The following is a 26,715-nucleotide window of genomic DNA, read 5'->3' on the forward strand; positions in this document are numbered from 1 at the left end:
GTGGCTAGAGCGAAGAAAGGAGAAGGCCGCTTTCCCACTTTCTTCTCCCTGTTCCTCCTGCTTCCCTCATGCCAGTCGCTCCGTTTCCTGTTTTTCCATTGCAGCGCAGTGGCCAGGATCCTCTTTGATAGCAGGTGAGTGCGTGCAATTTAACAACCAGTTCACCCAGGGTCATGTTGACCATTGTGGGAGGATCGTCCTGAAGGTATGGCAGAAGTGGAGGATGGGATGGGCCACACACCCCCATGACAGCCAACATGACCCTGGGCAAACTGGTTGTTAAATTATTTGAATCCCACCACTGGACTATCTGTAGTTGGTTAGAGATGGTGGTGAGCATTTATTAGTGTTGGTATTTTCTGATTCTCATCTGGTCATCACTCTGAAGCTCCTGGATAGGAAAAAAAAAAATCCTGATTGGAAGAATTCCCACTGGGTCTTTTCCAAATTGGAAAAGGGAGATTTCAGAAAGCCACTGTACATTTGCAAAAAGTGTGGCTCTGGTGGCCCTGTCTCCTCAGCTCCATGGGGGCCTATTGACCACAATGAGCAATAAGGCAGCAAGGTCTAGATAGACAACTAAGATCGGCAGGTAGTCCTCGATTTATGACAACAATGGAGCCCAAAATTTCCACTGTTAAGGGAGACATTCGTTAAGTGAGTTTTGCCCAGTTCCTTCCTTACTAACATTGATGAAATGAATCACTGCAGTAACCTGGTTGTTAAGTGAATCTGTCCTCCGCATTGACTTTGCTCCGCATTGGAAGGTTGCAAAAGGGGATCATGTGACCTTGGGACACAGCAGCGATCATAAGTATGAACCCGTGGCCAAGCATCTGAATTTTGATCCCGTGATCATGGGGATCGTAACCATGGAAAACAGTCCTAGGTCACTTTTTCATTGCTGTTATAACTTTGAACGGTCGCTAAATTAACTATTGTAAGCCAAGGACTGCCTGCATTCTGTGTCTTCTCTTGGCCTATTCTTCTACATGCCTTCCTTCCTCTGCTAATCTCAGCTCTTTTTCTTCCCATGCATAGATCATGCCCTTTGGAGCTCTCCTCCCCATAGGCTTTTGAGCACTGGGGAGATGAAGTCACACACAACCCTTGATCTTCTTGTAAAGAAATAATTGCAAGAATGTCCCATTCCAGCAATGAGAATTGCTAAGATCTTCTTGTCCCTATTGAAAGAAATGTCCCAGGCTACTTTTGATGGAAATCAAATTAAATGAGAAAGTGGGGAACAAGCAGTGGTGGGATTCAATTTTTTTTACTACCGGTTCTGTGGGCGTGGCTTAGTGGGTGTGGCAGGGGCAGGATACTATAAAATTTCCAGTCAGAGGTGGTATTTGCTGGTTCTCCGAACTACTCAAAATTTCCACTACTGGTTCTCCAGAACTGGTCAGAACCTGCTGAATTCCACCTCTGGGAACAAGATATAGGAGAACTTTTCTACCTGGTACGCTTCTGAGAGAGAAAAATGCATCAGAATACACTACATGCATTAGAAAACATGCATTAGAATATATGTGTCAGCAAACATGCATTAGAAAACATACATTACAAATAGCAATAGTACTTAGACTTATACACCACTTCACAGTGCTTTACAGTCTTCTCTAAGTGGTTTACAGAGTCAGCCTATTGCCCCCAACAATCTGGGTCCCCATTTTACCCACCTCTGAAGGATGGAAGGCTGAGTCAACCTTGAGCCTGGTGAGATTCGATCTGCCTAATTGCAGTCAGCTAGCAGTCAGCAGAAGTAGCCTGCAGTACTGCACTCTAACCACTGCGCCACCCCAGCTCTAAAACATGCATTAACTGCCTCTTCCTCCCATCACCCCCAAAAGAGGAACCAGGTGACAAACCCAGAATAGTTGACAGTCAAACCAGCCACTTGAAGCACTTGGCAACTGGCACCAAAATAAAACAGGTTTAACAGGAAGCCTGTCAGAAAGGTCATACAGGCAAACTTCGCCATGGCTGTGATGGGCAGTTTGAACCTCTTGATGATAAAACCTCCCAGGAACATCCCCACAATGGTAATAGGTAAGACGATCACACCTGTAAAGCAGAGGGAGCAACGATGTTATCTCATGTGCCACTCCGCACAAAACACACTACCTTCTTCAGAATCACAGTTACCATAACCCACTGCCAGGAGTATAGGTAGTCCTCGACTTACAACCATGTGTTTAATGAACATTCAAAGTTACATCAACGCTGAAACAAGGGGACGTATGACCGTGTTTCACACCAACGGCCTTTGCAGCATCCCCGCAGTCACGAGAGCTGGACAACGGACTCACATTTATAATGACGGCTGCAATGTCCCTGGATCCCCTTTTGCCACCTTCTGACATGCAAAGTCCAGGGAGAAGCCAGAGTTCCTTCACAACCATGTTACTAACTTAACAACTGCAGTGATTCACTTACGAACTATGACAAGAAAGGTTGTAAAATGAGGCAAAACTCCCTTAACGACTGTCTTGCTTGGAGATTTCGAACTCAGTGGTGGTTGTAAGCCAAGAACTACCTGTAATAATTATCTGCCTCATTTTGGCAGGGTGATGAGACAATGCCAGCTGAAGGTGAGGTCAGAACCAAATTTGATGAGTCTGGTCAGAACCAAAATTGAGAATGGCTACTGTTTTCTCTCCTAACACTGCTGCTGTCTCTGGTGTCCTCATTTCTTGCTATATTATTTGGCGTTCCCTTCTATCCTGTTCTTCCTCTTTCTCTCTGCTACCCAACACTCCTCTCTATTCACACAGAGTTCACTCTTACAGGAAAAGGATGTCCACCAATTTATCTTGTGTGCCTGCTCAATCTCATGGAATATCTAGTAGTTTTGTGTAGTGGTTAAGGGACCAAATTAGAAACCGGAAGACTGTGAATTCCAGTCCCATCTTAGGCATGAAAGCCAGCTGTGTGACTTTGGGCTAATCACCAGGTGACAGTGAATTCCAAACCTGCCTTACCCATGAAGCCAGCTGGGTATCTTTGGGCCAATCACTTTCTCTCTCTCTCAGCTCAACCTATCTCAAAGAGTTGAAAAAAGGAGTAGTAGGAAGATGTGTGGATAATAAAAAGAAGAGTTCCACCTACCAATAAGAAAAATGGCTCTTGAAACGGAGATGTTGAACTGCTGCTCCATAAACTTTGATTCAAAGGTTATGATGCCAACCAGAGAATTGTATTGGAGGATTGTAAGGAGCAAATAGATCAGGAAGATGGAGTTTCCAAACAGCTTCTTCAAAGTAGGAAAGAAATCTGGACTCGCAAAAATAAAATAAAATTAAAAGGATAAAACCAAATTCAATATCAGGTCTATTTTTGTTCAAATTTGTAATTTAAAAAAATATGATTTCACAAGGAGGAAAAATCATCGATTATATAATTAAGTCATTCATTAAGTTGTTAATTAACATGATTGGAATAAAATCCTCACAAGAGTTGAGATTTATAGACATGACCTAATCCAACAGGATTAATTGGACATTATAGCAAAATCAGTACCAGGGTCAAAGTGAGTTAGCAATAGCAATAGCACTTAGACTTATATACCTCTTCACAGCCCTCTCTAAGTGGTTTACAGAGTCAGCACATTGGCCCCAACAATCTGGGTCCTCATTTTACCCATGGAAGGATGGAAGGCTGAGTCAACCTTGAGCTGGTCAGGATCGAAGGAATCGAAATTCTGGCAAGGTGAGCAGAGTTAGCCTGCAATGCTGCATTCTAATCACTGCACCACCACAGTTCACAGTTAGTTTCTCAAAATGCTAATAAGAAAGAGTTCCTTTCCAAAGCATACAACTTTGAAAACCTGATACCTCCTGATTCAACTTAGACATCTGAGACACACTTTTCTAACCACTTTTAGAAATCTCTTTGTAACCCTCTTCAGTTACTAGGATCTTTTGGATCCACAAGTTTTACAGCAGTGGTTGAGTTTCCCTCAATCTTTAGAGAAAGGAGTTTTAATACAGGTTTAAGGACTTTAAAACTTCTTTTGCAGCAAAAGTGTGTTTGGGAAGTTTGATTTAGGTATTGTTTTGAATTCTCTTTTTTTTAAAAAAAAATTGTTAAAGCTTTGAAGAATTTTGTGAGAAGGGCAAAGAAATAAAAAAAAAACAGGATATTATTTGAAAGGGATTAAAAATCAATATTGTTAAAAGAAAAAGGAAGGGATATAAAGTTGGTTTATTTGATCAGGGTTAAAATAGCTGTTATTATCTCTGCTAACTCTTAATGGACTTTACTGATTAGGACTGAATTATAAGAGTTTAAAGACTTGCTTATAGATAAGAGCGGGATATGGGAAAATACATTGATGTATTTTCAAGGAAGGTGATAAATTACTAAAACTGTTTATACTTTTTGTGATGAAGATGGAAGTCATTATACAAAGAAACAATTTCTTTTTTATATTACAGCACGTTATTTTTTCTTTCTTTTCTATTTTTTCTTTCCTGCACTTTCTTTTTTCTCTTCCCATTAAAATTAATTAGTTTTTCTCTTTTAATTTTAATCTTTGAAAATAAAATTATATTTAAAAACTGGACATGTTTCCAAAAAGATATTTTTGGAAACCATAGCCCTTTCATTTACATTTATTTATTAAATTTATATGCCATCCGTCTCAGTCTAAGAAGTGACTCTGGCAATTGAGTAAAAGGTTGGAGAACACAGATTTAGTTACAAAGCTCAGAACGAGCTACTCGTGAAGAGGTCATTCAAACACCTTTTGCCACTTCTGAAACCTTTAGCCGTGGGGGTCTCGGAGCTTCCATTTTGTTCTGGCCGACTTGAGTGATTCCATAAACTTCCATTGACTTCTTAACTTGTTCTTCTTCTTGTGGCAAAGAGTAAGGCAGGAACCAGAAAGGAAGAGATGACATAAAACTGGTGGCACCACAGATCAATATCCCAAGCCACCAAGCACCAACCCAACGTGTGTCTTTGGAATTGATGGTCAGTGTATCTAGGAGAAAAGGGAAAAAAAGAAAAGCAAACTTACGTATGAAGGCTCTTACTACATTTTCTATTAAGTACATCCCTTGGATTCACCAGGACCTAACGTTCATGGTGTTCACATGGCATGTTGAATCTTAAACATGGTTTAGCAACACGCAGTTCAGTTCCATTTGAACAGCTCCCTATCAGCTCCTCTAAATTTGAAGGCGCTTTATTATCATAAACAAAGGTTAGGTTGTTTTACATGTGCACAACCTGGCCTCTTGCTTAGTGTATCATTCAAACGATTAGGCAAGAAAGTGGATTCTTCTAGTAACCAAGTTAAGTAGGTTATGGGTTGTTGCTTTTTTGTTCCACTCAATTGTGTCTGATTCTTGCAGATGGCCTTGTGGTTTTCTTGGCAAGGTTTTTCAGAAGTGGTTTGCTATTACCTCCTTCTTGGGGCCTGAGACAGAGTGACTGGCTCAAGGTCATCCAACTGGCTTTTTAGGAGAGACTAGAAGTCACCATCTACCCATTTCTAGTCTGATATCTTAACTCACTTTCTGTGGACTAGTCACTTGTAACAGACCCATTTATAGGATGGCGTCATGTAATAGCTTCGTTCACACTCAATCAGTGGTGGTATTCAATTTTTTTTTACTACCAGTTCTATGGGGGTGACTTGGTGGGTGTGGTATGGTGTGGCTTGGTGGGTGTGGCTTGGTAGGCATGGCAGGGGAAGGATATACTACAAAATCCCCATTCCTTCCCCACTCCTGAGGCAAGGTTACGGGGGTGGCGGGGGGCCAGGGGCCCCGCGGATGAAAAAAAAAAAGGGGGGGGGCCCCCGGGGGGTTTTTGGTTTCTGACCCAAAATCCATGGGGGGTGGGGCCTGTGGGGGCTGGCTGTACCCCTCTGCCATGCTAAGGCATGCTGGGTTTCTCTGACATATTAGCTGCAGCAAGCTTTAAGGGGGGGGGGGGGGGGGGGGGGGGGGGGGGGGGGGGGGGGGGGGGGCGGGGGGGGGGGGGGGGGGGGGGGGGGGGGGGGTCTTCCTCGGCCTCGTCCCAAGAGGGGGGGGGTAAAAGGGGGGAGAAAAGACTGGGGACATGGGGAAGGGGCAACTCATTCCCTCCCCACCCCACTAGCCTGCTTTCCAGCTTCATTCTCCTGTGCAGAGCAACAAAAGAAGACCCAACTGATCAGCAGCGAATAAATGGGGGAGTTCTTTTAGAATAATGTCTGGACAGTAATGTTGTCCGATGCATCTGAAGTTTGCTAACTGGGACTTCATTAAATCAAAGTTTTGGTGTCTGGCTAGCAAACGTCTACCAGTTAAAAAGACAAAACTGGCTGAGGAGAAACATTGGAGGTGATACTTGCTCCTTACCTGGGTTTACGGCTCCAATGTCAACCCACAAACTGGCACAAAAAGCTCCAAGCAGGAAGCCAAGAGACGGCCCAAACATCCCTGCAGACCGTACAGTTCCTACAAAAGATGAGTTAACCTAAGTACAGGAACACCTGCAGAACAAGACTTCAACACAGATGAAGAATGGGGTCTACAGCAGGCGGCTGCATCAAACCAACCTTGACTGCTCACAAAGCTAAGCAAGGCGATATTTGAAAGGTACTTAAATGAAGACCACCAGAAAATCCCAGAATTGAAAACTTGACTTGGAACATCTACCATCTTTCCTTCCCTCTCTCCCACCCTCCTCCATCCATCCATCCATCCATCCATCCACCCAGCAGTGACAATAGCAATTGCAAATTACTTCCATATTATTGCTAAAAAATAGGCAGGTGTTGTTACCTTTAAGGTTGGGAAAATGAATGATTCTATCTGTAAGAGAAGGATTGACAGAGCCAGGGGAGGAGTTAAAAGAGGCATCACTTTAGAATCATTATGTAGCCACAAGCAAACTAAGTCCAACCTTGGCCGAATCCAACTTTTTTTTTTTTAACCAAACCAAATAATTTTGAGAGAAACAATGGTGGGGCTAGGGCCTTAACCCAGGTATTTGGTCTTTTGGGGGTTTTTTGTTTTATTTTATCTTTTTTTTTTTTTTTGTAGGGAGGAAGTTAATTTATATGTGACCATGGGATATAGGGGAAGAGACACAGATGAAGGGTGGGACACAGAACTGTATAAGGGGTAGAGAAAGGCACTCAGAAAGAATCCTCCCTAACTTATCAGGCTTTTAAAAGATACGGTGTGGGATATGTACTTTCAGACTTGCAAGTTTTGTTAACATAACCCGACAACAAAGTAGAATTAGGTTACAACTACACCACTACTACTAAACTACTGATTGTTTCTCCCAATTTTCTTCCCAAAATATCCTCTGTTCTCACTCTCCAAAACCTGGCAAAATCCCTTCTCTCATAAATGACCTCTGTGATCATATCAAAAGCAACTGCATTCTCTTCGCTGATGATGTAAAGCTGTTCAACACCACAGACAATACTGCTACCCTTCAAAAAGACCTTGACTATGTATCAGAATGGTCAAACAAATGGCAACTTCAAATCTCAACAAATAAATGATCTGTCTTACATATTGGCAAAAAAAATCAGAAAATAAAATACAGGCTGAATAGTCAAGACCTTGTTGATGATCCAAACTCTGTCAAGGATCTTGGAGTACTCATCTTTAATGATCTAAGTGCTAGAGCCCACTGTAACTACATAGCCAAAAAGGCATTAAGAGTTGTTAACCTAATCCTATGTAGCTTTTTCTCTGGTAATATCACACTATGAACTAGAGCATACAAACATTTGCTAGGCCAATACTCAAATACAGCTCATCAAGTCTGGAACCCACATTACGTATCTGATATTAACACAGTTGAGAAAGTCCAGAAATATTTCACAAGAAGAGTTCTCCACTCCTTTACTCGTTGTAGAATACCTTATGCCACCAGACTTGAAATTCTAGACCTAGAAAACCTAGAACTATGCCGCCTTCGGTCCGATCTAAGTATGGTATATAAAATCACACATTGCAATGTCCTACCTGTCAATGAATACTTCAGCTTCAACCATAACAACACAAGAGCAAACAATAGATACAAACTCAAGGTTGGACTTCCGGTTTGCAAGGTTTCGGCAGCGGCAGGGATTCGCGATACTGCGCGATCCCTGCTGCGCGCTGTTAAGGTTCCCCGATCCGCTTGGATCTGGGGGATATAGCTGCCCTGTAGAGGCAGCTGAAGAGAGGGGGATCCGGACAGGGGCTTGGGGGTGTCGCAGACCCTCCCCAGCCGGCAGAACCCCCTTTTCCCAAGGCGCAGGAGCGGCGGTCAGCAATGGCCGCTCGAAGAAACCTGCAGCCGGACAAGCTGGTGCAGGAGGGAGAAAGTTGGAAGAATTATGAAAGTGGCTTTCAACGGGACAAGGCAAGAGAAAGTGCCCTGGAATCTTGAAGGCTGCTAAGGATACATTGTTTCTAGTGAGAGTTACAAGCTGCGAATATTCTAAAAGGGAAAGTTTTTTTCCTTTCGCTTTCACTCTCCTTCCTAACGTGACAGCGGATGGAATCATAAGAGAAACCGAAAACCTGCATTGGAGGTAATTGAATGCTGAAGGGATAAAGATTTCTGAACATTTAAAGGGAAAAAAATCTTTTGGCTGTGAGTGGAAGGGAGAGGGAAAAAAATTGGAGCAAAATTTGAAAATAAGGAGAAGATTGCCTAGAATTCTAAAGAGTTACTAAACATCAATAAGACTTCTAAAAGATATATTTTAAAGGGAACTTGTGACTAAACTTTAACCCCAGAAAGAGAAAGTGAAGAAGGAGAAAGTATTTAAAAGAAACAGCCTGTTTGGATTGTTTGGTGATTTTGGAACTTCTGAGAACTATTTCTGATTAAAAGCACTCGGGTGGTTGTTTGGGAAAACTTTTTCTCTGCACAATGGCATCACTTGTGGATGGACTGAAACTTGTATACCAAAAATATGAAAAAGAAAAGCAAGAAGGGAAAGATGTCCTTGGCACTCTTTTTCAATTTTTAGAAATGGCGGTTTGTACTTATGTAAAGCTGAATGAGCAACAGGATGACTGGGACAAAGAAGAAGCCATCTTTGATGAACAAGTGACTTTGGTCGAGGAAGGAAAAAAGAAGAGAGAAAAAGGAGAAGAAGACTTTAAGACCTGGAAAAACAACCAAAAAGAGAAGAATAAGGTGAAAAGGGGATATTATGTTAGGAAACAACAGAAAGGAGGAAAGCAGAATAAAAGGGGGTGGAGAGACAAGGGGTTAAAGAGGACAAGGAGAAGAAGAAGCAAGGGAGAAAGGAAGGGATGAGAAGCCTTAATGGTGGGGAGCAAGATGCAAAGAAGCAAAAAGTTTTTTAGAGATAATGGATAAATTTTATTGAAAAAGGATTCTAGAAAGGTACATAAGTACATTTGTACTTAGAAATAACCATAGAAAATTGGAAATAATATGCAATTTAAAATGTGATAAAATATTTAGTATAATTTAGGGAAATTTTTTGTTAAGAAAAGGGGAACACTTTAATGAAACAATGATTTAAGATATGTGATGTGGGGGGGATAATTATGGAAAGCATAAGTGTTCCCATAAAGCCATGATATTTAACTGAAATGGGTAAAATGTTTAAGATATAAATGATTGTTAATATTAATGATTAGACTATGTTATCCTAGTGAAACTTTTTGTGAAATGAGAAGGGGGAACATCGAATGAAATAATGATCTATAATATGTGATGTGGGGGGATAACTATGGAAAATAGGTGCTCCCATAAAAGTATGTGATTTAACTGAAAAGTAATGTGCTAAATGTTTAAGATATAAATGAATATCAATATTAATGAATAGATTTGTATTGGTTTTGATAATACTGTATAATTTTAGAATGTACACAGACAGAATCCCAATGTAAGTTATGTGTTTTATATTAAGTATTATAAATATAGGGGAAAGAGATAAAGGCATCATACTCCATTTAGTGTACAGGAGAAGTTTTTTCAAAGAAGAAAGATAAATGGATAGCTGGAAATAGAACAGACAAAGAATAATAAATATTATGATTCGAATTGAGAGGAGATAAATAAAATAAAATTGAGAAAATTTAAAAGAGAGGAGAAGTTATATAGAAATTGAAAATGCTAATAAGATATGGAATGGTATGTAAAATGAATATGAATTTGAATTTGTGTCTGTACCAAGAGTTTTAACCCGGGACTAAGCAACTTTCACAAAAGAGATTTTTTATGCTTTTATGTTTTGTGTTTCTGTGTTTTTATGTTTTGTATGTCTTTAAAAATTAATAAATTTGTTCAAAAAAAATAATAAAATAGATACAAACTCAAGGTTAATCGCAACAAACTTGATTGCAGGAAATATGACTTCAGCAACAGAGTGGTCAAGGTCTGGAATACTCTACCTAACTCTGTGGTTTCTTCCCCAAACCCCAAAAACTTTAACCTTAGACTGTCTAACTATTGACCTCACCCCTTTCCTAAGAGGTCTGTAGAGGGTGTGTATAAGCGCACCAACGTGCCTACCATCCCTGTCCTATTGTTTCTTTTTATTTTTCTTATATGTATCCATGTATTCATAACTATGTTTTTACTTTTTCCTATTATCTTGTAAGCAATTGACAAAAGTAAATAAATAAAATAAATAAATTTTCAGCAAGAAAAATGGGGTTTGTGCCTCAGAACTAATTTACTGACCCTCTGTTGAATTTCTATGGATGGTTTTTAATGCAGACTTACTTTAGGATCCTTGCGATGAAATAATCACAAGGATTCAACCATTTGAACCTACTAAAGACAAGAATTGAGCCCCACCCCACCCTGCCTTCTTCTCCCAAAGGTGCCTTCCAACCAGGCTGGAATTGCATCTCCCGGAATGCCCAGTCAATGCAGTCATTGGGCAGAATTGAATTCTGGGAGTTGAAGTCTGAGGGCTGGGATAGCTATATCATTGGTCCCACCTCAGTTGTAATACTCAAATTCTTACCTATGTAAAAGGCAGAGTTTTCTTCTGTGGCAAAATCATCAATGTAAGACATCCCCAGGGGCATGATAGGGGCTTCTCCAATTCCACGTAGAAGGTTCCCAGCAAGCACAAAGACCCACAAGTAGGAACTTGCCATTTTTTCACATCCTGAAAACAGAAGGTGCCCCAAGAAGTTGTGAGGTCCACAGCTCGATCACAATACTATCCGAGCATTACAATTTTCTTTCCAAAGAACAGGTAATCCTTGGCTTAGGAAGACAAATGGGACCAGAATTTTCACTGCTAAGCAAGGCACTTGTTAAGTGAGTGGCGTCCGAATTTACAACCTTATTTTAACCACAGTTGTTAAGTGAACCACTGCAGTTGCTAAATGAATCACATGGTTATGAAGTGAATAACAATAGCACTTCAACTTATATATCGCTTCATAGTGCTTTACAGCCTTCTCTAAGCTGTTTACAGAGTCAGCCTATTGCCCCCAACAATTTGGGTCCTCATTTTACCCACCTCAGAAGGATGGAAGGCTGAGTCAACCTTGAGCCTGGTGAAATTCGAACTTCCAAATTGCAGTCAGCCGGCAGTCAGCAGAAGTAGCCTGTGGTACTGCATTCTAACCACTGCACCACCACAGCTCACCCAACCTCCTCCGTTGACTTTGCCTCTTGGAAACTAGCTGTGAAGATTGCAAATGCTGATCACATGACCCTGGGACACTGCAACCATTGTAAATTTCTGCCAGTTGTCAAGCACATGAATTTTGACTGTGAGGATGCCACGATGGTCATAAGTGTGAGAATTGGTGTTAAGCCACTTTTTTTCAGTGCTGTTGCAACTTTAAACAGTCACTAAAATGAATGATTTTAAGTCAAGGACTACCTGTTCAACTTCACTGATTCCAAACCTTGCAAGCCAATGTCTACTCTAAGGCACATTTCTAGCTCTTGTGACGCGGGTAAATTGTTCAAGCAAGTGTGATAATAATTGCGAAAGCTGAGATAGCTTTGATGGATGACAGGAGAGAAACTTCCTTGCAAGTCCTCAGTAAGTATCATCTCCTGTCCCCCTCAATAATGGTCACAAGTAACTCTAGGGGAGAATAACAGTATAAACAAAATTGAAAGGGACCTTGGAGGTCTTCTAGTCCAACCCCCTGATTAGGCAGGAAACCCATTTCAGACAAATGGATGTCCAATCTCTTCTTAAAGACCTCCGGTGTTGGAGCACCCACAATTTTTGGAGGCAAGTCATTCCACTGATTACTTGTTCTGTCAGGAAATTTTTCCTTATTTCTCGGTTTGTTCTCCCCTTGATTAGTTTCCATCCTTTGCTTCTTGTCTTGCCTTCAGGTGCTTTGGAGAATACATTGACCCCCTCTTCTTTGTGGCAGCCCTTCAGATATCAGAACATTGCTAACAGCCCCTAGTTCTTCTTTTCATTAAACAAGACATACCCACTTCCTGCAACCATTCTTCATATGTTTTAGTTTCATCTATTTTAGCCTAGAGGAGTGGCACTAATTCCTCTCAAGGGACAAATAATTAATCTCACCCGCTTGTTTCAATTCAAGAAACCTATCAAGTCCAATAGGGCTTCCGGGGCTTTCTCAGATTACGTCCTTAAACCTAAGAGTGTTTATTTCACATCTTGAGTTTTTCATGAGCCCACTCCAAACAAGAAAGTTTACTTTGATTTGTAAGGGCCAAAAAAGCCTGATCAAACTGGAAAATCATGGTATGGATTGCTTGGCAAACAAGGACAACATGTGAACCATCTAAAGAGTAGATTTACAGTATTACAAATCTGAAGAGTGAGATAATTTTTCCAGGCTTCCTTGTGGATACTTAACACCTGAGTGCTCACTCTTTTCAGAGGTGGGGAACTGTGGCCCTTTTTTGACTGGTGGACTTCAACTCCCAGAATTCCTGAGCCAGCCATTCTCAGGAATTCTGGGAGTTGAAGTCCACAGGTCATAAAAGGGCCATAGTTTCCCACCAGATAGTTTTCCCGCTAAATGCAAGACTCCGCCTTCCCCTACAAAGGCCCAAGGCCACTGGAAATTTTTTTTACTTACCAACCATAGTTGCATTGTGGGATGTTTCGGCAAGAGTGTAATGTTGGGAAGATCCTGACACACAGGCCGAAACACTTGTAGATGAATTGGCCAAGGAAACTGTGATACTTTTGTAATTGTAACTGCAGAACAAAAGCCAGGATTATGGGATTAGAAAGTTAAACCTTGCTTTGCATCGTTATTTGAGAAAGATTATCTCTCCATGGGTCTGACTGATGGTTGGATGGATACATGGTTTGGGTTGACTGCACATGTAAAACCCAGGAAAACCAAACATAATTATTGTGCTCATGGAACATGTCCAAACAGATCTGTGATAGAAAAAGTATGTTAGTTTGATGTTCCCCTTGGTTCTACTCTGCATACTAGCTGGAACTTCCTCCTACGTTAGTTTCTCAGGAAGCTTGTAAGGAGAAACGAAATCAAATGAATTAAATTCTGCGGTATGTGAGAAGGTTTAAAATACAGAGTCTGCTCCTGATCCAACTTTCTGGCCTCTCATCACACTGTCTGCATGATTGCTGAATATATTTACACAAGAGCTGAATATACACTTAAAGATCTAGCATTTGCTAGGTCACTTTCAAACTTACAGTAGATATGGGTTTATGTATGCATGTGTCACACTGTTGTAGAAACCCAGTTCATTTGCTTTTCATGAACAAGAGCATCCATGGTGGGGGGGAGTTAAAATTGTCAAAATGGCAGGATGGGCATGACAAGAGAAACCCTCTACCCATTTGCATATAGGCTGACATTGTACATATCTTCAAAGGAAGCTGCATCACACCACCCGTTTTCTTGCTGATGCTGATCTCCCTTCCACAGGCACCATTCTTTATGATCCCTAAAGGAGCCATATGATCCTTATGGATTCATATGATCCATAAAACTAAACTATCTATCTATCTATCCATCCATCCATCAGCTATCCATCCATCCATCCATCCATCCAAAGGTGGCCATGGTATAGGACACTGGTTTCAAATTTGAGCTGAGACCACCTCAAATCAGCGTTTATCTTCTTCTACATGGGCTCCTGGGAACTTCTCATACAAGATACAAATAAACAAAGATATGAAACAAGAACGAATGGTTTAAGGAAAGGAGCAGAACAAGAACTTCATGCCTAAGGAGTGTTGAGATCATCAGAAAGGCAGAGGTGAGAAGTTTAAAGAATCACAGGTACTCCATGAAGTGGTGTATGACTACAGGGAAAGAGAGGATGGTTTTCAAGGATAGAAAGACATGGAGACCTACTGAGTAGTGAATGATGTCGGTGTAACTTGAATATTACTTAATGAGCTTAAAATAATGTATCTTAGTTCCTATCCTTCATTTCTTATGCTGATGATTTCTTAGTCCTTTCCTATGCTGTGTAGAACATAGCTTAACTGAAAGTAGTGAATAAGTATTTTTATTTACTTATTTATTTATATCCTGCCTTTATTGTTTTTACAAATAACTCAAGGCAGTGCGCATACCTTCCTCTTCCTCTTTTATCTTCCAATATACCTTCCTCTTCCTAGTTTCTCCACAACAACAACCCTGTGAGATGGATTGAGCTGAGAGAGAGAGAGAGAAAGGGACTTACCCAAAGTCACCCAGCTGGTTTTCTTGGTGAAGGGGAGACTTGAATTCATGGTCTCCCACTTTCTAGCCTAGTGCCTTAATCACTAGACCACTGGAGAACAATGGAAGCTATGAGATGTGCCATATCCATTCATCTTCAACAGAAGCTTCAGTATGGCTAAATTTATATGCTGGAAATGTAACTAAAAATGGGCAAATTTTATCATACGTGGTGGACTTGTGCAAAAGAAAAAGGGAAAGATCAAAGAGACATAGATGGCTAGAAAAGATGATAGGGAAACATGTAGATTTTAAACCTGAATTGTTTTTATTAGGTATAATATTAGAAAAAATTGATAAGAAAAGTATGTACTTAATATTACATGTCTTAAACAGCAGCGAGGATTATATTCACACAATGGTGGAAAAATGAAGATATACTGTGAGATGAAGAGATAGTCAGGTAGATACTAGATTGTGCAGAAATGGATAGATTGACATTGAAAATTAAACAGAAAGAAGATGTAGAATATTATCAAACATGGAATCTATTTTTACCAATGGTTGGAAAAAAGGGGTGGAGATTAAGAATGTAAGAATGTAAAATTCTTGACAAATGTATCTTTTCTTTTATGTATACTGAGAGCATCTGCACCAAGACAAATTCCTTGTGTGTCCAATCATACTTGGTCAATAAAGAATTATATAAATTTGTATTGTTAAGCAAATTAAATACCCAGATAACCTGAGGTTTATTAAGCACTAAAATGTATTAATAGAAAAACAATTTTTAAAGAAGTATGGTTAAATTCATCCTTACAATTTATATTGACTGTTTCCTAGTATGATTTGATTGCTTATTTGTACTCTATGACTATCATTAAGTGTTGTACCGTATGATTCTTGATGAATATATCTTTTCTTTTTATGTACACTGAGAGCAATTGCACCAAGACAAATTCCTTGTGTTTCCAGTCACACTTGGCAAATGAAGAATTCTATTCTATTCTATTCTATTCTATTCTATTCTATTCTATTCTATTCTATTCTGTTCTGTTCTGTTCTGTTCTGTTCTGTTCTGTTCTGTTCTATTCTATTCATAATTTTTATATATTCATAATATATATTCATAATATAACAGGTCCATTAAAAATGTATTAAAGACCTAGAAACTTGATTGCTTTAACTCTGGTTAGTCCTTGATTGGGCTTTGTGCATATTTTACCATTTTATACAAATCCTGCCCTGTTACGTTTATGATTTACTGACTTTTGCAAAATAAGGAAGCGAGTTATTCCAAGAAACAAAACAACCACGTGCTGTCTTTAATTAGAAAGTAATTCAACAGGCTGGATTCGTCCAAAAAGTCACACCACAATTCACCTAAAAGAGAAAGAATCAACAAAAACAAAAGCCAACTGTTCCTCAGATTAACTCAGGTGATCTGGCTATAGCTTTCAAGGTAGAAAGTCGAGCCAAACAAATTGCACTTACTGTCCCATGATGAAATGTGGCATCACCGATAGGAAGGATCCCAAGGTCATAATTAGAGAACCTGTTGCAATCACCTTTGGGCGGTGAACCCGTGGTCCAAGGTAACTCACCAGAACCATTACCAATAAGTTTCCTGAATCAGAAGAAGACACATGAACAACCGTCTTAGGAAAGGAGCATCTTCTATGGCAGGGGTGTCAAACTCAATTTCATTGAGTACTGCATCAGAGCTGTGGTTGACCTCAGGTGGGCCAGGCAGGTGTGGCCGACTGGGTGGGTGTGGCCAACTGGGTAGGCATGGCCGACTGGGTGGGCGTGGCCAGATTGACGCCATTCCCCCAAACTGCTGGCATGTTTCCTCCTCGCATTGGGTAGACGGGCTGAAGCGACGTGGGACGGCCCCTTACATTTTCCAGGACGGCCCCATGGGCTAGATCTGACCACATCGCAGGCCTTGCGTTTGACACCTCTGTTCTGTGGCCAAGCTGTGTAACCTCTGCACCCCAGAACGAGACAACCTACCTATCTCGAAGCTTCCATCAATCAAGCCAACCACAGACGATGAGATCTCAAATCTCCGCTCGATTTGAGTCATCATGCTCTTCATGTAGCTTCCTGAAAAAGCTTTGGCAAAAAAAGAAAATGCCAATGCTCCAAGAAATATCTAAGATGGAAACAGAGACAAAATAGTGAGCTGGCAAAGGAACTGTTGCTAGAAAGTTGCTAGAGGCTTCCAGAGAGGCTTAACTCTAACCCTAACTCTAACTCTAAAATGACAGATCATTTTTACTATTTTTACTCTCCAAAGGCCCACCACAGGTAAGTGAAATGCCCATGGTAAAAATTAAAAATTAGACAGGAGTGGGATTTGGGGGGGGGTTGTCCAAACTGCACAGAATCTTAGCCAGGGTCTCTCCCAAACCCCTGCGAACCCCCAGCAGCCCACCCCTGGTTAGTTGAGAAAGGCACTACTAGACTTTGGACTTTTTGCTAGTGTAGATTTTACCCTGTGATTTTAAGCGTGAATCGTATGAATATTTTCCACCTCTCCAAGGAAAGTGGCCGAGCGATTGCTCTTAGCTTTGAAACAGAAAGGCTGTGTGTAGCCTTCACTGGATGTGACCGTGAGGATTTATTGCAGACAAAATGGGAAGGTATTTAATTTCAGGATAGAAAGAAGAGTAGCCTTTGTGGGATGCAGCTCAGGGATTCATTGAAGCGAAAATTGGAGGGAGGGAAGGAGGAGGAAAGTGATTTTACCTTTAATTTGGAAATATAGAGACGTGGCACTTTCGCAGGATGTGATCCAAAGGTCTTATCCAGGTCAAACGGATTTTCTTTTGCTTGCTGGGAGGCTGTTTTTCCATCCATGGTGTTGATCTAAACTGAGAACACAGATTTTTTTTTCTGTTTGGTGGTCAAAATATAACCGAAATTTTGAGATTGGGTCGTTCCAACTCTGTTATTCTGTTATACTGATTGGGAATTTCTGTCCTACAGGCCTAATCCTAAACTCAAAAGCTCCTCAAACGATCTCAAATACCATGATGAAAATCCAGTCTCCTCCTAAGCCCTCTCTTTCCATAGTATCTCATTGCTTTCAACACCTATTCTTCTTTTTAATCCTCAACCTTCCTTCTCCTAGCTTAAGTGATATTAGTCCACAAACAGAATCATGTTGTAACTTTAAAGAGGGAGGAGAGAGTAATTGCTATAAAGAAGATTGAGAAAGCTTATATATATATATATATATATATATATATATATATATATATATATATATATATATATATATATGTGTGTGTGTGTGTGTGTGTGTGTGTGTGTGTGTGTTTTCTGAGGTTCTCATGGTATTTGTATGTGGATCTTTGGTTATTCGGGTTTTCTCCGCGTAAGATTCAAAGTATCTAGGCAACGTTTCGGCGAGGTCCCACTCGCCATCTTCAGGCTGGTGCTTTGGCTTAGTGCCAGTGCAAGCAGTGTGTGACCGGAGCTGCCATCTCTCTATATATACAAGTGGTGGGGGATGGTGTGCTGGGCTGGTTGGCTGTGCTGCAGCCTCTTGATTGGTTGATGGAGTTGATGTTGGTATAATGGGCTGTGTAATGGCCTTTTGTTGTAGAGATATCCTGGATCTTGTGCTGTCATCTCCTGGGTCGTTAGCCTCTTGTGTTTTAACGGCTTGGGTATTGGGTTGTGTGATGGGCTTGTGAGTTCTTTTGTTGTGGTATCCTGGGTCTTGCGTTGTAATCTCCTGGGTCGCTTGTGTTTTTATCTCTTTTTGATTAGCCTCCTGTGTAGTAACAGCTTGGGTAATGGGTTGTGTGATGACCTTGTGAGATTTATTGCTGTGGTATCCTTGGTCTTGTGCTGTGATATCCTGGGTCATTTGCTGTGTTGTGACTTCTTGAGTTCTTGAGGTGTAATTTCTTGAGTTTTCTGATGTGATGTCCTGAGCGGGTGGCTGTGATGTAGCATTTTGGGTTTTTAATATGGCTTTGAGTTTGGGGTCTGGGTCTGTGTTCGTTTGGCTTTGAGTTCGTGGTCGTGCCACATCTTCATGGTGGGGTCAGTTCGCTTCATGTATGGTTCAGAGGAGTTTGAAGTGGGTAGTGATGCAGCTGCAGTGCGGCTTCTGGTCTGTGGTCGTGTCTCATCTTCTGTGTGGGTGTGAGTCTGATTTTTACGTGGAAGTGTGGTGGTGGCATCTTGTGTGGCCCTCATGGGTGTGGGTCTGGTGTCATTTATCATGTTGGGTACTCGTCTGTTCATGAGGCGGGTTTCCAAATGGCTGGTAAGCGGGAGGTGTCATCTCTTTTATTCATGCTGTGTGGGCGTTTTCTATCTCTATGGCTTCTCTGATTATTCTGCTGCTGTGGTGTTCAGTTTTGGCGATAGTTCTGGTATTTTTAAAGTCAATCTCATGTCCTGTGGCTTTGAGGTGTTGGACCAGGGAAGAGGTTGGTTCTTCTTTTTGATTGAGTTCTTATGTTCTTCAACGCTGCACTTATTCTTCTGTTAGTTTGTCCAATGTATGTGGTGAGGCAGGCAGTGCAGGATTTCATATACTCCTTGGTTTTCTAACCCCAACCAAAATCCAAGACAGAGAACAAGAGAACGGCAAAGCCCTCCTCCCATATATAAAAGGCACTACAGACAAAATCAGCAAGATCCTCCAAAAACACAACATTAAAACAGCATTCTGCACAAACAGAAAAATATCCACCATCCTAAGAAACCCTAAAGACAAAATCGAGTTAGAAAACCAAGGAGTATATGAAATCCCCTGCACTGCCTGCCTCACCACATACATTGGACAAACTAACAGAAGAATAAGTGCACGCGTTGAAGAACATAAGAACTCAATCAAAAAGAAGAACCAACCTCTTCCCTGGTCCAACACCTCAAAGCCACAGGACATGAGATTGACTTTAAAAATACCAGAACTATCGCCAAAACTGAACACCACAGCAGCAGAATAATCAGAGAAGCCATAGAGATAGAAAACGCCTACACAGCATGAATAAAAGAGATGACACCTCCCGCTTACCAGCCATTTGGAAACCCGCCTCATGAACAGACGAGTACCCAACATGATAAATGACACCAGACCCACACCCATGAGGGCCACACAAGATGCCACCACCACACTTCCACGCACAAATCAGACTCACACCCACACAGAAGATGAGACACGACCACAGACCAGAAGCCGCACTGCAGCTGCATCACTACCCACTTCAAACTCTCTGAACCATACATGAAGCGAACTGACCCCACCATGAAGATGTGGCACGACCACGAACTCGAAGCCAAACGAACACAGACCCAGACCCCAAACTCAAAGCCATATTAAAAACCCAAAATGCTACATCACAGCCACCCGCTCAGGACATCACATCAGAAAAACTCAAGAAATTACACCTCAAGAACTCAAGAAGTCACAACACAGCAAATGACCCAGGATATCACAGCACAAGACCAAGGATACCACAGCAATAAATCTCACAAGGTCATCACACAACCCATTACCCAAGCTGTTACTACACAGGAGGCTAATCGAAAAGAGATCAAAACACAAACGACCCAGGAGATTACAACGCAAGACCCAGGATACCACAACAAAAGAACTCACAAGCCCATCACACAACCCATTACCCAAGCCGTTAAAACACAAGAGGCTAACGACCCAGGAGATGACAGCACAAGATCCAGGATATCTCTACAACAAAAGGCCATTACACAGCCCATTATACCAACATCAACTCCATCAACCAATCAAGAGGCTGCAGCACAGCCAACCAGCCCAGCACACCATCCCCCACCACTTGTATATATAGAGAGATGGCAGCTCCGGTCACACACTGCTTGCACTGGCACTAAGCCGAAAGCACCAGCCTGAAGATGGCGAGTGGGACCTCGCCGAAACGTTGCCTAGATACTTTGAATCTTACGCGGGGAGAAAACCCGAATAACCAAAGATCCATATATATATATATATATATATATATATATATATATATATATATATATATATATATATATATATATCCGTTTCTGTTTTTAATTTGGTGCTAGCGTACTGCTGTGTTAGAATGGTTTTGTCTTCATCCTGACTGGTTGGGAGTCTTGGTCTGTGTTTATTGGTCTTGGAGTTTGCTGTGTTCTGCTTGATTGGTGTTTCTAATATCTTCTGTCTGTTTTGTAGCATTTTTTGATTGGCTGGCAACATTGTGTTCCTGTATTGGAGGCTTTTAGTGTGGCTTGGCTCCGAGTAAATGGACGGCTATCATTTATTAGGAAGCTAGGTTTCATCTGGGTGCCTGGTTGGGGTGTGTTTGAGCTGGAGGTAACAGGTGGGGTCTGTTTGTGCCCAGGTGTTTGCTTGGGTTGTGGTGTGGAGATATTTTTGTTTGTGAGTGCAGGCTTCCAAATAATTGACAGATGACTCCACCAGACTGTCAATTATCATACACACACACACACACACACACACACACACACACACACACACACATATATATATATATATATATATATATATATATATATATATATATATATATATATATATATATATATATATATTGTTGGTATTCAGCTTTGTTTGGGTATTTTCCCACCTCATTATAGTTGTGCTTTTAAAGTTGTAGCAACGTTTTGGCAGAATCTCATCTGCCATCATCTAAGAATCTGCTGAAACATTGCTACAACTTTAAAAGCACCACTATAATGACGTGGGAAAATACCCGAACAAAGCTGAATACCATACATGTAAGTACCCGCGAAAACTTAAGAAAACATATATATTGTTCTATATAATTTCTTTTCATTTTGCTTTTTTCCCCATCACCGTCTTTCCTACTTCTTTTTTTATCTTTCTTTTCATTTTAATTTCACTCTATATGATTTCATATTTCTCTTTTACTTATGTGAATTTTTTTAAAATAAAAGTTTCTTAAAAAGGCGCTAATCTACTTGTAGACTTCAGTCATATTGTTCAACAGGTTTATTTTAAGTACAAAATCAGGAAGATGACTTCATGTCTTCTAATCAGAACAATAACAAGTAATTACACAGAGAAAATTATATATATGTATGTATGCATGTATGTATATATATATATATATATATGAATTGACAGCAAATTAGAATCCCTATCTTACAGATGAATAGCTAAGATCTTCTCCATGACTTATGCAGTTTTTAAGAACCCTCTTCATTTCCACAACAAATTGCTCCTAATTTGTAACTATTAATGTGAAGAAAGTGCTAAATAATTAAATATTCTAGCTATGATAAAATCAACACTAATTCAAGTGAGATGTGGGCCACATTTTATGTAACAAAGCCCCAGCTCACAATTCAAAGGCTAGCTATAGTCCTCAGTTGGCCCATTCTAGGTTGACTATTGCTTGCACGACTAGATGATTAAAATAGCATCTTTTCATACTAGCCACTAGAATGGGATTTGCTGGTTCGACAAACTGGTTATTAAAAATATTAAAATTAGCTACCAGTTTACCCGAACAGGGGCAAACTGGTAACAGCCCAGTTCTGGAAGGAAGGAAGGAAGGAAGGAAGGAAGGAAGGAAGGAAGGAAGGAAGGAAGGAAGGAGGAAGGAAGGAAGGAAGGAAGGAAGGAAGGAAGGAAGGAAGGAAGGAAGGAAGGATACACAATGCTAAAGAAACTTTTTGCAGCCTTAAGACACCAGATCAATCATGGTGAATCTTGAGAATTACATTTATATCTTCCCGGCCTACATCTTCCCAGTCTGAACCCTGTAAAAAAACTAGTAGGATAGGGCTTAAGGCATTAGGAATGTGGGAGCATCAACTGTCGGTCTACTGAATTCCATGGATTTGCTGACCTTGGAAACCAAGTACAGTCAATCCTAATGAGAGACCATTGAGAAACCACAGAAATGAAGGCAATACCAGCAAGTTGGAAAAACAAACTATCCTGGAAAAGACAGTGACAGACCATTCTATGCTGCTGCTAAGAAAACTCCATGAACATGTCTCTTAAGTCACAGGGAGACAAATTTAATTTGAAGGAAACTTCAAAATGCATGTATAGGTTTGCAGCTTGATAGCACAATCGTACATCTGTCGCCTCAAGAAAAAAACTATATAAAATGCTGACTTCAGTCCTGACATAAAAGTGAATTATAGAGTGGGCTACAATAATTCCTGTTCAAATTCCATACTTTCATGGTGTTACCATTAAAAATATTTTCACACCCCCTTTTTTATAACCATCAAACAGCCAAAGTTCAGTGGGACTTACTTTTTCATAAAAATGAGCAAAGGAAGCTGTCCATGAACACACCTCAGTATTGGATTCCCAAGGTGAAAAGTAACTCAAATCCCAGTTCGATCCTCCTTTTTATTAAGTCCCTGTGTTAGCTAATCCAGGATTAATTTTATGAGTTTCTCTCTCTCTCTCCACCCAGACAATCCCAGTGTTTATCTCTTCTGTAAATTCCTCATGGATATGAAAAAGTCCAATCTTGGGGCCCTGAGCCAATGACCACATTAGATTAACGAGTGCTTTAACTAACTAACATCAAACAATATGCAAACGGTGTGGAATGTGTTTGGGCCAACCTTGGTTGTTAAACACAGCCTACACATTATGCTTTGGCTGACGATCCATCTTCTGACCTCCTTAGATAAAGGCAGAACATTTTTGTCAGGTTTCGGGCTCCTCCCAAGCCTTTTGAGTTGCAGAAACATTTCACTCTGTTTCTGCTCCCATCAGAACACATGGGAGGAAAGCTGTTTAGGTAAAGATGGGTAAAGGTGACCTTAAAGAACCGTGAGGTTTCCTTCACTGGAGATGATTGAATTAATGCTGGGCTAAAGATGGCCTCCTCTATTTTTCAAACATTCTCTCCCCCTCGAGAGAAACTTATTTCCTTACCTTAAATTCTTGGGAAACCTCTTCAGATTTATCTTGATGGTGTTTCTGAGCTTGCTGTTGGAAATGTCAGAAGGTCAAGTTCTGTTGTTATTTTCATGTGTCCATCACTCAGAAGCTTTGAGGGTTAGACTTGGTGATCTTGATGGTCCTTTCTACCTTCAGTAATTCGCTGGCTGCTCAAACTTCTGAAAAAAAAGTCCCACAGGGGGACTTTAGTAGTGAGCAGCTGTACGTCACAGGAATCGCGTGCTCTGAAGATCTTCCAGAGCGCAATGGTCTCTAGATAATGCCTGGGGTTGTCTGCGAGGATCTTGCTGCTTTTGTAAAAATGAAACAGAAGCAACATACTGTTGAACAAGTTATGTCCCTTTTGTAAGCTTTTACTTATTTATTTACATCTACCCATGTTTCCCCCAAAATAAGACCAGGTCTTGTTTCCTTTTGGGCCCTAAAATAAGCACCGGGGCTTATTTTTTGAAGGGGGTCTTATTTTTTTCCCATGTAGGGGAGGCCCACTTCTGTTTGCTTGCAGCAGGGCAGAAGGCAGCACAGCAAACCAATGCTGCCACCATGAGGCAGGGGGTGGAACAGCCCCAGGCGCCCTGCACCAGGTTACCTCAGAGCCTCTGCAGCCAGGCCACCCATTCCCCAACACCTGCCTTGCCTCATGTTGGCTCTGGCAGCCCTGTCCAGCAGGACCCTGCCTGGCCGCCAGCCCACTTCTTCTGTTTGTTCACAGCTGCAATGGAGGAGTTCGAGTGACGCACTGGTGCCGAGACCAAAAGGCCAGGTGGGAGGCTGCCACATGCGCCCCACACTGGCTTGCCTCAGGACCCCCGCAGCCAGACCATCCATGAGGCGAGGCAGGTTGGTGATGGAGCTGCTCCACACACCCTGCAGTGACTTACCTCATGGGCCCCACAGCCAGGCCATCCATGGCCTGACACCTGCCTCACCTCATGTCCACAGCAGCAGCACACTGCTCAGCCTTCTGCTCTGTTGTAGCCATGAGCAAGCAGAAGAAGTGAGCCAGCGGTCACGTAGACTCCTGATGCATATGGTTTCTGGTGTTGCTGTCACAAGGAGCTGTCAGGGTGTGGAGGGCCTGGCTGTGGGCCCCTGGGGTAAACTGGTGCAGGACACATGGAACAGCTCCCTCACCACCCTGCTTCACCTCGTGGCCATGGTACTATGAGCAACCAGACAGAATGGGTGGCCGGGTTGGTGGTAGGGCTTATATTAAGTGCACACATAAAAACATGCTAGGGCTTATTTTCAAAATAGGTCTTATTCTGGGGAAAACATGTTATCTGTCTGTCTGTCTGCCTGTCTGTCTATCCTCTATCTATTAAATTTATTGTCTGCCCATCTTACCACAGAGTAACTGTGAGCAGATATATGATGTCACCATATCCATAAAAAGGGTCAAAGTGGTCTCACAATGGCATGATGTTCTTCACATCACTGTACCTCCCATCCTCGGTTCTCCACATAAGCCCCAAGCCCCATTAATCCCTAAATTCTATGAGGTCCCCAATTTCATTTTTAAAATGACTTGACAGCATATTGCCAGGATGGCAAATATGGACCATGACCCTTTTTGGGTAAACGTGGCAAGTTTTCAGAGCGCTCACTTTCACAAGATGAGATTAATTCACACAGGAGGTTTAAGGTCTAACACCGATTATGAGTTGGAGCATGCAACTTCCATAGCCAGTGGATATATACTTCTTTATGCATTGTTGAAAAAAACCCAGGATTTTTTAAAAAGAACATCTTAATTCTGCCCATACATGACACTGTTGCCAACAAGCAATCTTTCCCAAGAAAAATCACAATTGCAACCAAGAAGTCCCCCCCCCCTTTTTTTTTTTGACATCTCCAATTTCACCTCAGGTTACAGATATGGCTACAAGTGGAATTTACCTCCTGGAAACATTGATATGAGGAGTCAGCCACTTGATCTGGGAAACAAGATTTTCTCAGGTATGTAAGGTCCAAATCATCCAAGCCTTAAGAAAAAGCCAACGCGCTTGGAATGGTGCAAAAGGTCCTACTCTGTTTCCATTATGAAACGCAGGTCAGCTTCAGATATGCAGAGAAAGGCAAGTTATAAACCTAATAGCTGCTTAAACCTACCCAATAGAATCAATAAAATTTCACTTAGACTTGATCCCTTGATTTGAGTGGTTCAACTCCGATCCAACCATTCCACCTTTTTATTATTAACTAACGGTGCAGCTGCCAGAATGCAGAAGCTAAAAGACAAATAAAATAAAGCTAAGAAGCTTTGCAGCAGTTCATTAGCCTACTAAAAAAAAAAAAACGGATTTGTTTTTTCTTTAGTCGTGCCAAAAGATCACATCACATGCCCTCATTTCCCAATTCATACAACACCACCTTCTTTAGTTCTAAAATTATTGGGGGAAGGGCGCGAGGGGGATGGGATTTCTAGCAGGAGATCTTCCAGAGATTAAAGGATTCCCACCAAGCAGGCTCCCACCCAACAAAGGAAGGTAGGGCAGAGCTGATTGAGTTGATCCCAACCAGAAGAGAGAAAACTTACTGTTCGTCTGACAGGTCTGAACTCTTCAATCCCCTGAGGCAAGCAGCCAAATCATGTGTGTGTGTCCAGGGATCAGCCTCCTTTGGAAGGTGGAGAATTAGTGCAGGGCATTGCATAACTTTTTCCCTTGCTGTTCCCCCACCCCTCCTCCTCCACTTATTTCCATCCTTTCCAGACAGCAAACCCAAAGGGGAGATTTATAAGATGAACTGCGATGGCTTGCATTGTTAATAAATGGGCATTTTGCCTGCGGTCACATTCAGGTCTTTGCTTGTAAATAGTTTACTTCTTTAGAAGAACGAAAATCCACTTCTTCCACTGGGTGTTCTTTGCACTGCCGTGGTAATGATTGCCTGAAAGAGTTGTACCTTAGAGAAGAACCTATGGCCATCGATCTGGACCACTGTTACTCCTCAACTTTCAGAGGTGTGAACTTCAACACCCAGATTATCTAGAATTCTGGGAGTTGAAGTTGTCATGGTTGAGCAACTTTGGTGAGGATTGAAAATATCTGCTACAGGGCACCATATAATGGGCGTCACCATTGATAAGCAACTTCAGGTCACCACCGGAAGTGATGGCACTAAAAAAATAAATCCCTGAAAGCTTGAAAGCTCAACTGATGG

General features: G+C 41.3%; 1 protein-coding gene across 12 annotated transcripts in view; it reads right to left on the bottom strand.

The window, feature by feature from the left end:
* LOC113419037 (solute carrier organic anion transporter family member 1C1-like) overlaps positions 1-26,133 on the bottom strand; it is a 35,373-nt gene extending 9,240 nt beyond the window's left edge. The window contains exons 1-12 of one of the 12 annotated variants that reach the window (XM_087968747.1): positions 26,090-26,133; positions 25,450-25,576; positions 23,524-23,840; positions 17,358-17,482; positions 16,620-16,761; positions 16,098-16,230; positions 13,032-13,153; positions 10,961-11,107; positions 6,354-6,452; positions 4,748-4,987; positions 3,112-3,276; positions 1,872-2,067 (exon numbers count right to left, since the gene is read on the bottom strand). In XM_087968747.1, coding sequence (XP_087824873.1) covers positions 1,872-2,067; positions 3,112-3,276; positions 4,748-4,987; positions 6,354-6,452; positions 10,961-11,107; positions 13,032-13,153; positions 16,098-16,230; positions 16,620-16,761; positions 17,358-17,468 — 1,355 coding nt within the window. In that variant the 5' untranslated portion in view covers positions 17,469-17,482; positions 23,524-23,840; positions 25,450-25,576; positions 26,090-26,133. Of the gene's footprint in view, positions 1-1,871; positions 2,068-3,111; positions 3,277-4,747; positions 4,988-6,353; positions 6,453-10,960; positions 11,108-13,031; positions 13,154-16,097; positions 16,231-16,619; positions 16,762-17,357; positions 17,483-23,523; positions 23,841-25,449; positions 25,585-25,662; positions 25,782-26,089 lie in introns of those variants that run through there. The other 11 variants (XM_087968758.1, XM_087968749.1, XM_087968750.1 and 8 more) reach the window with 11 other exon arrangements.
* Positions 26,134-26,715: the final 582 nt, after the last annotated feature.

This window comes from Notechis scutatus, chromosome 6, assembly GCF_049901735.1.
Source record: "Notechis scutatus isolate UNSWTSFEM ecotype Mainland chromosome 6, rNotScu1.2, whole genome shotgun sequence".
NCBI lineage: Eukaryota > Metazoa > Chordata > Lepidosauria > Squamata > Elapidae > Notechis > Notechis scutatus.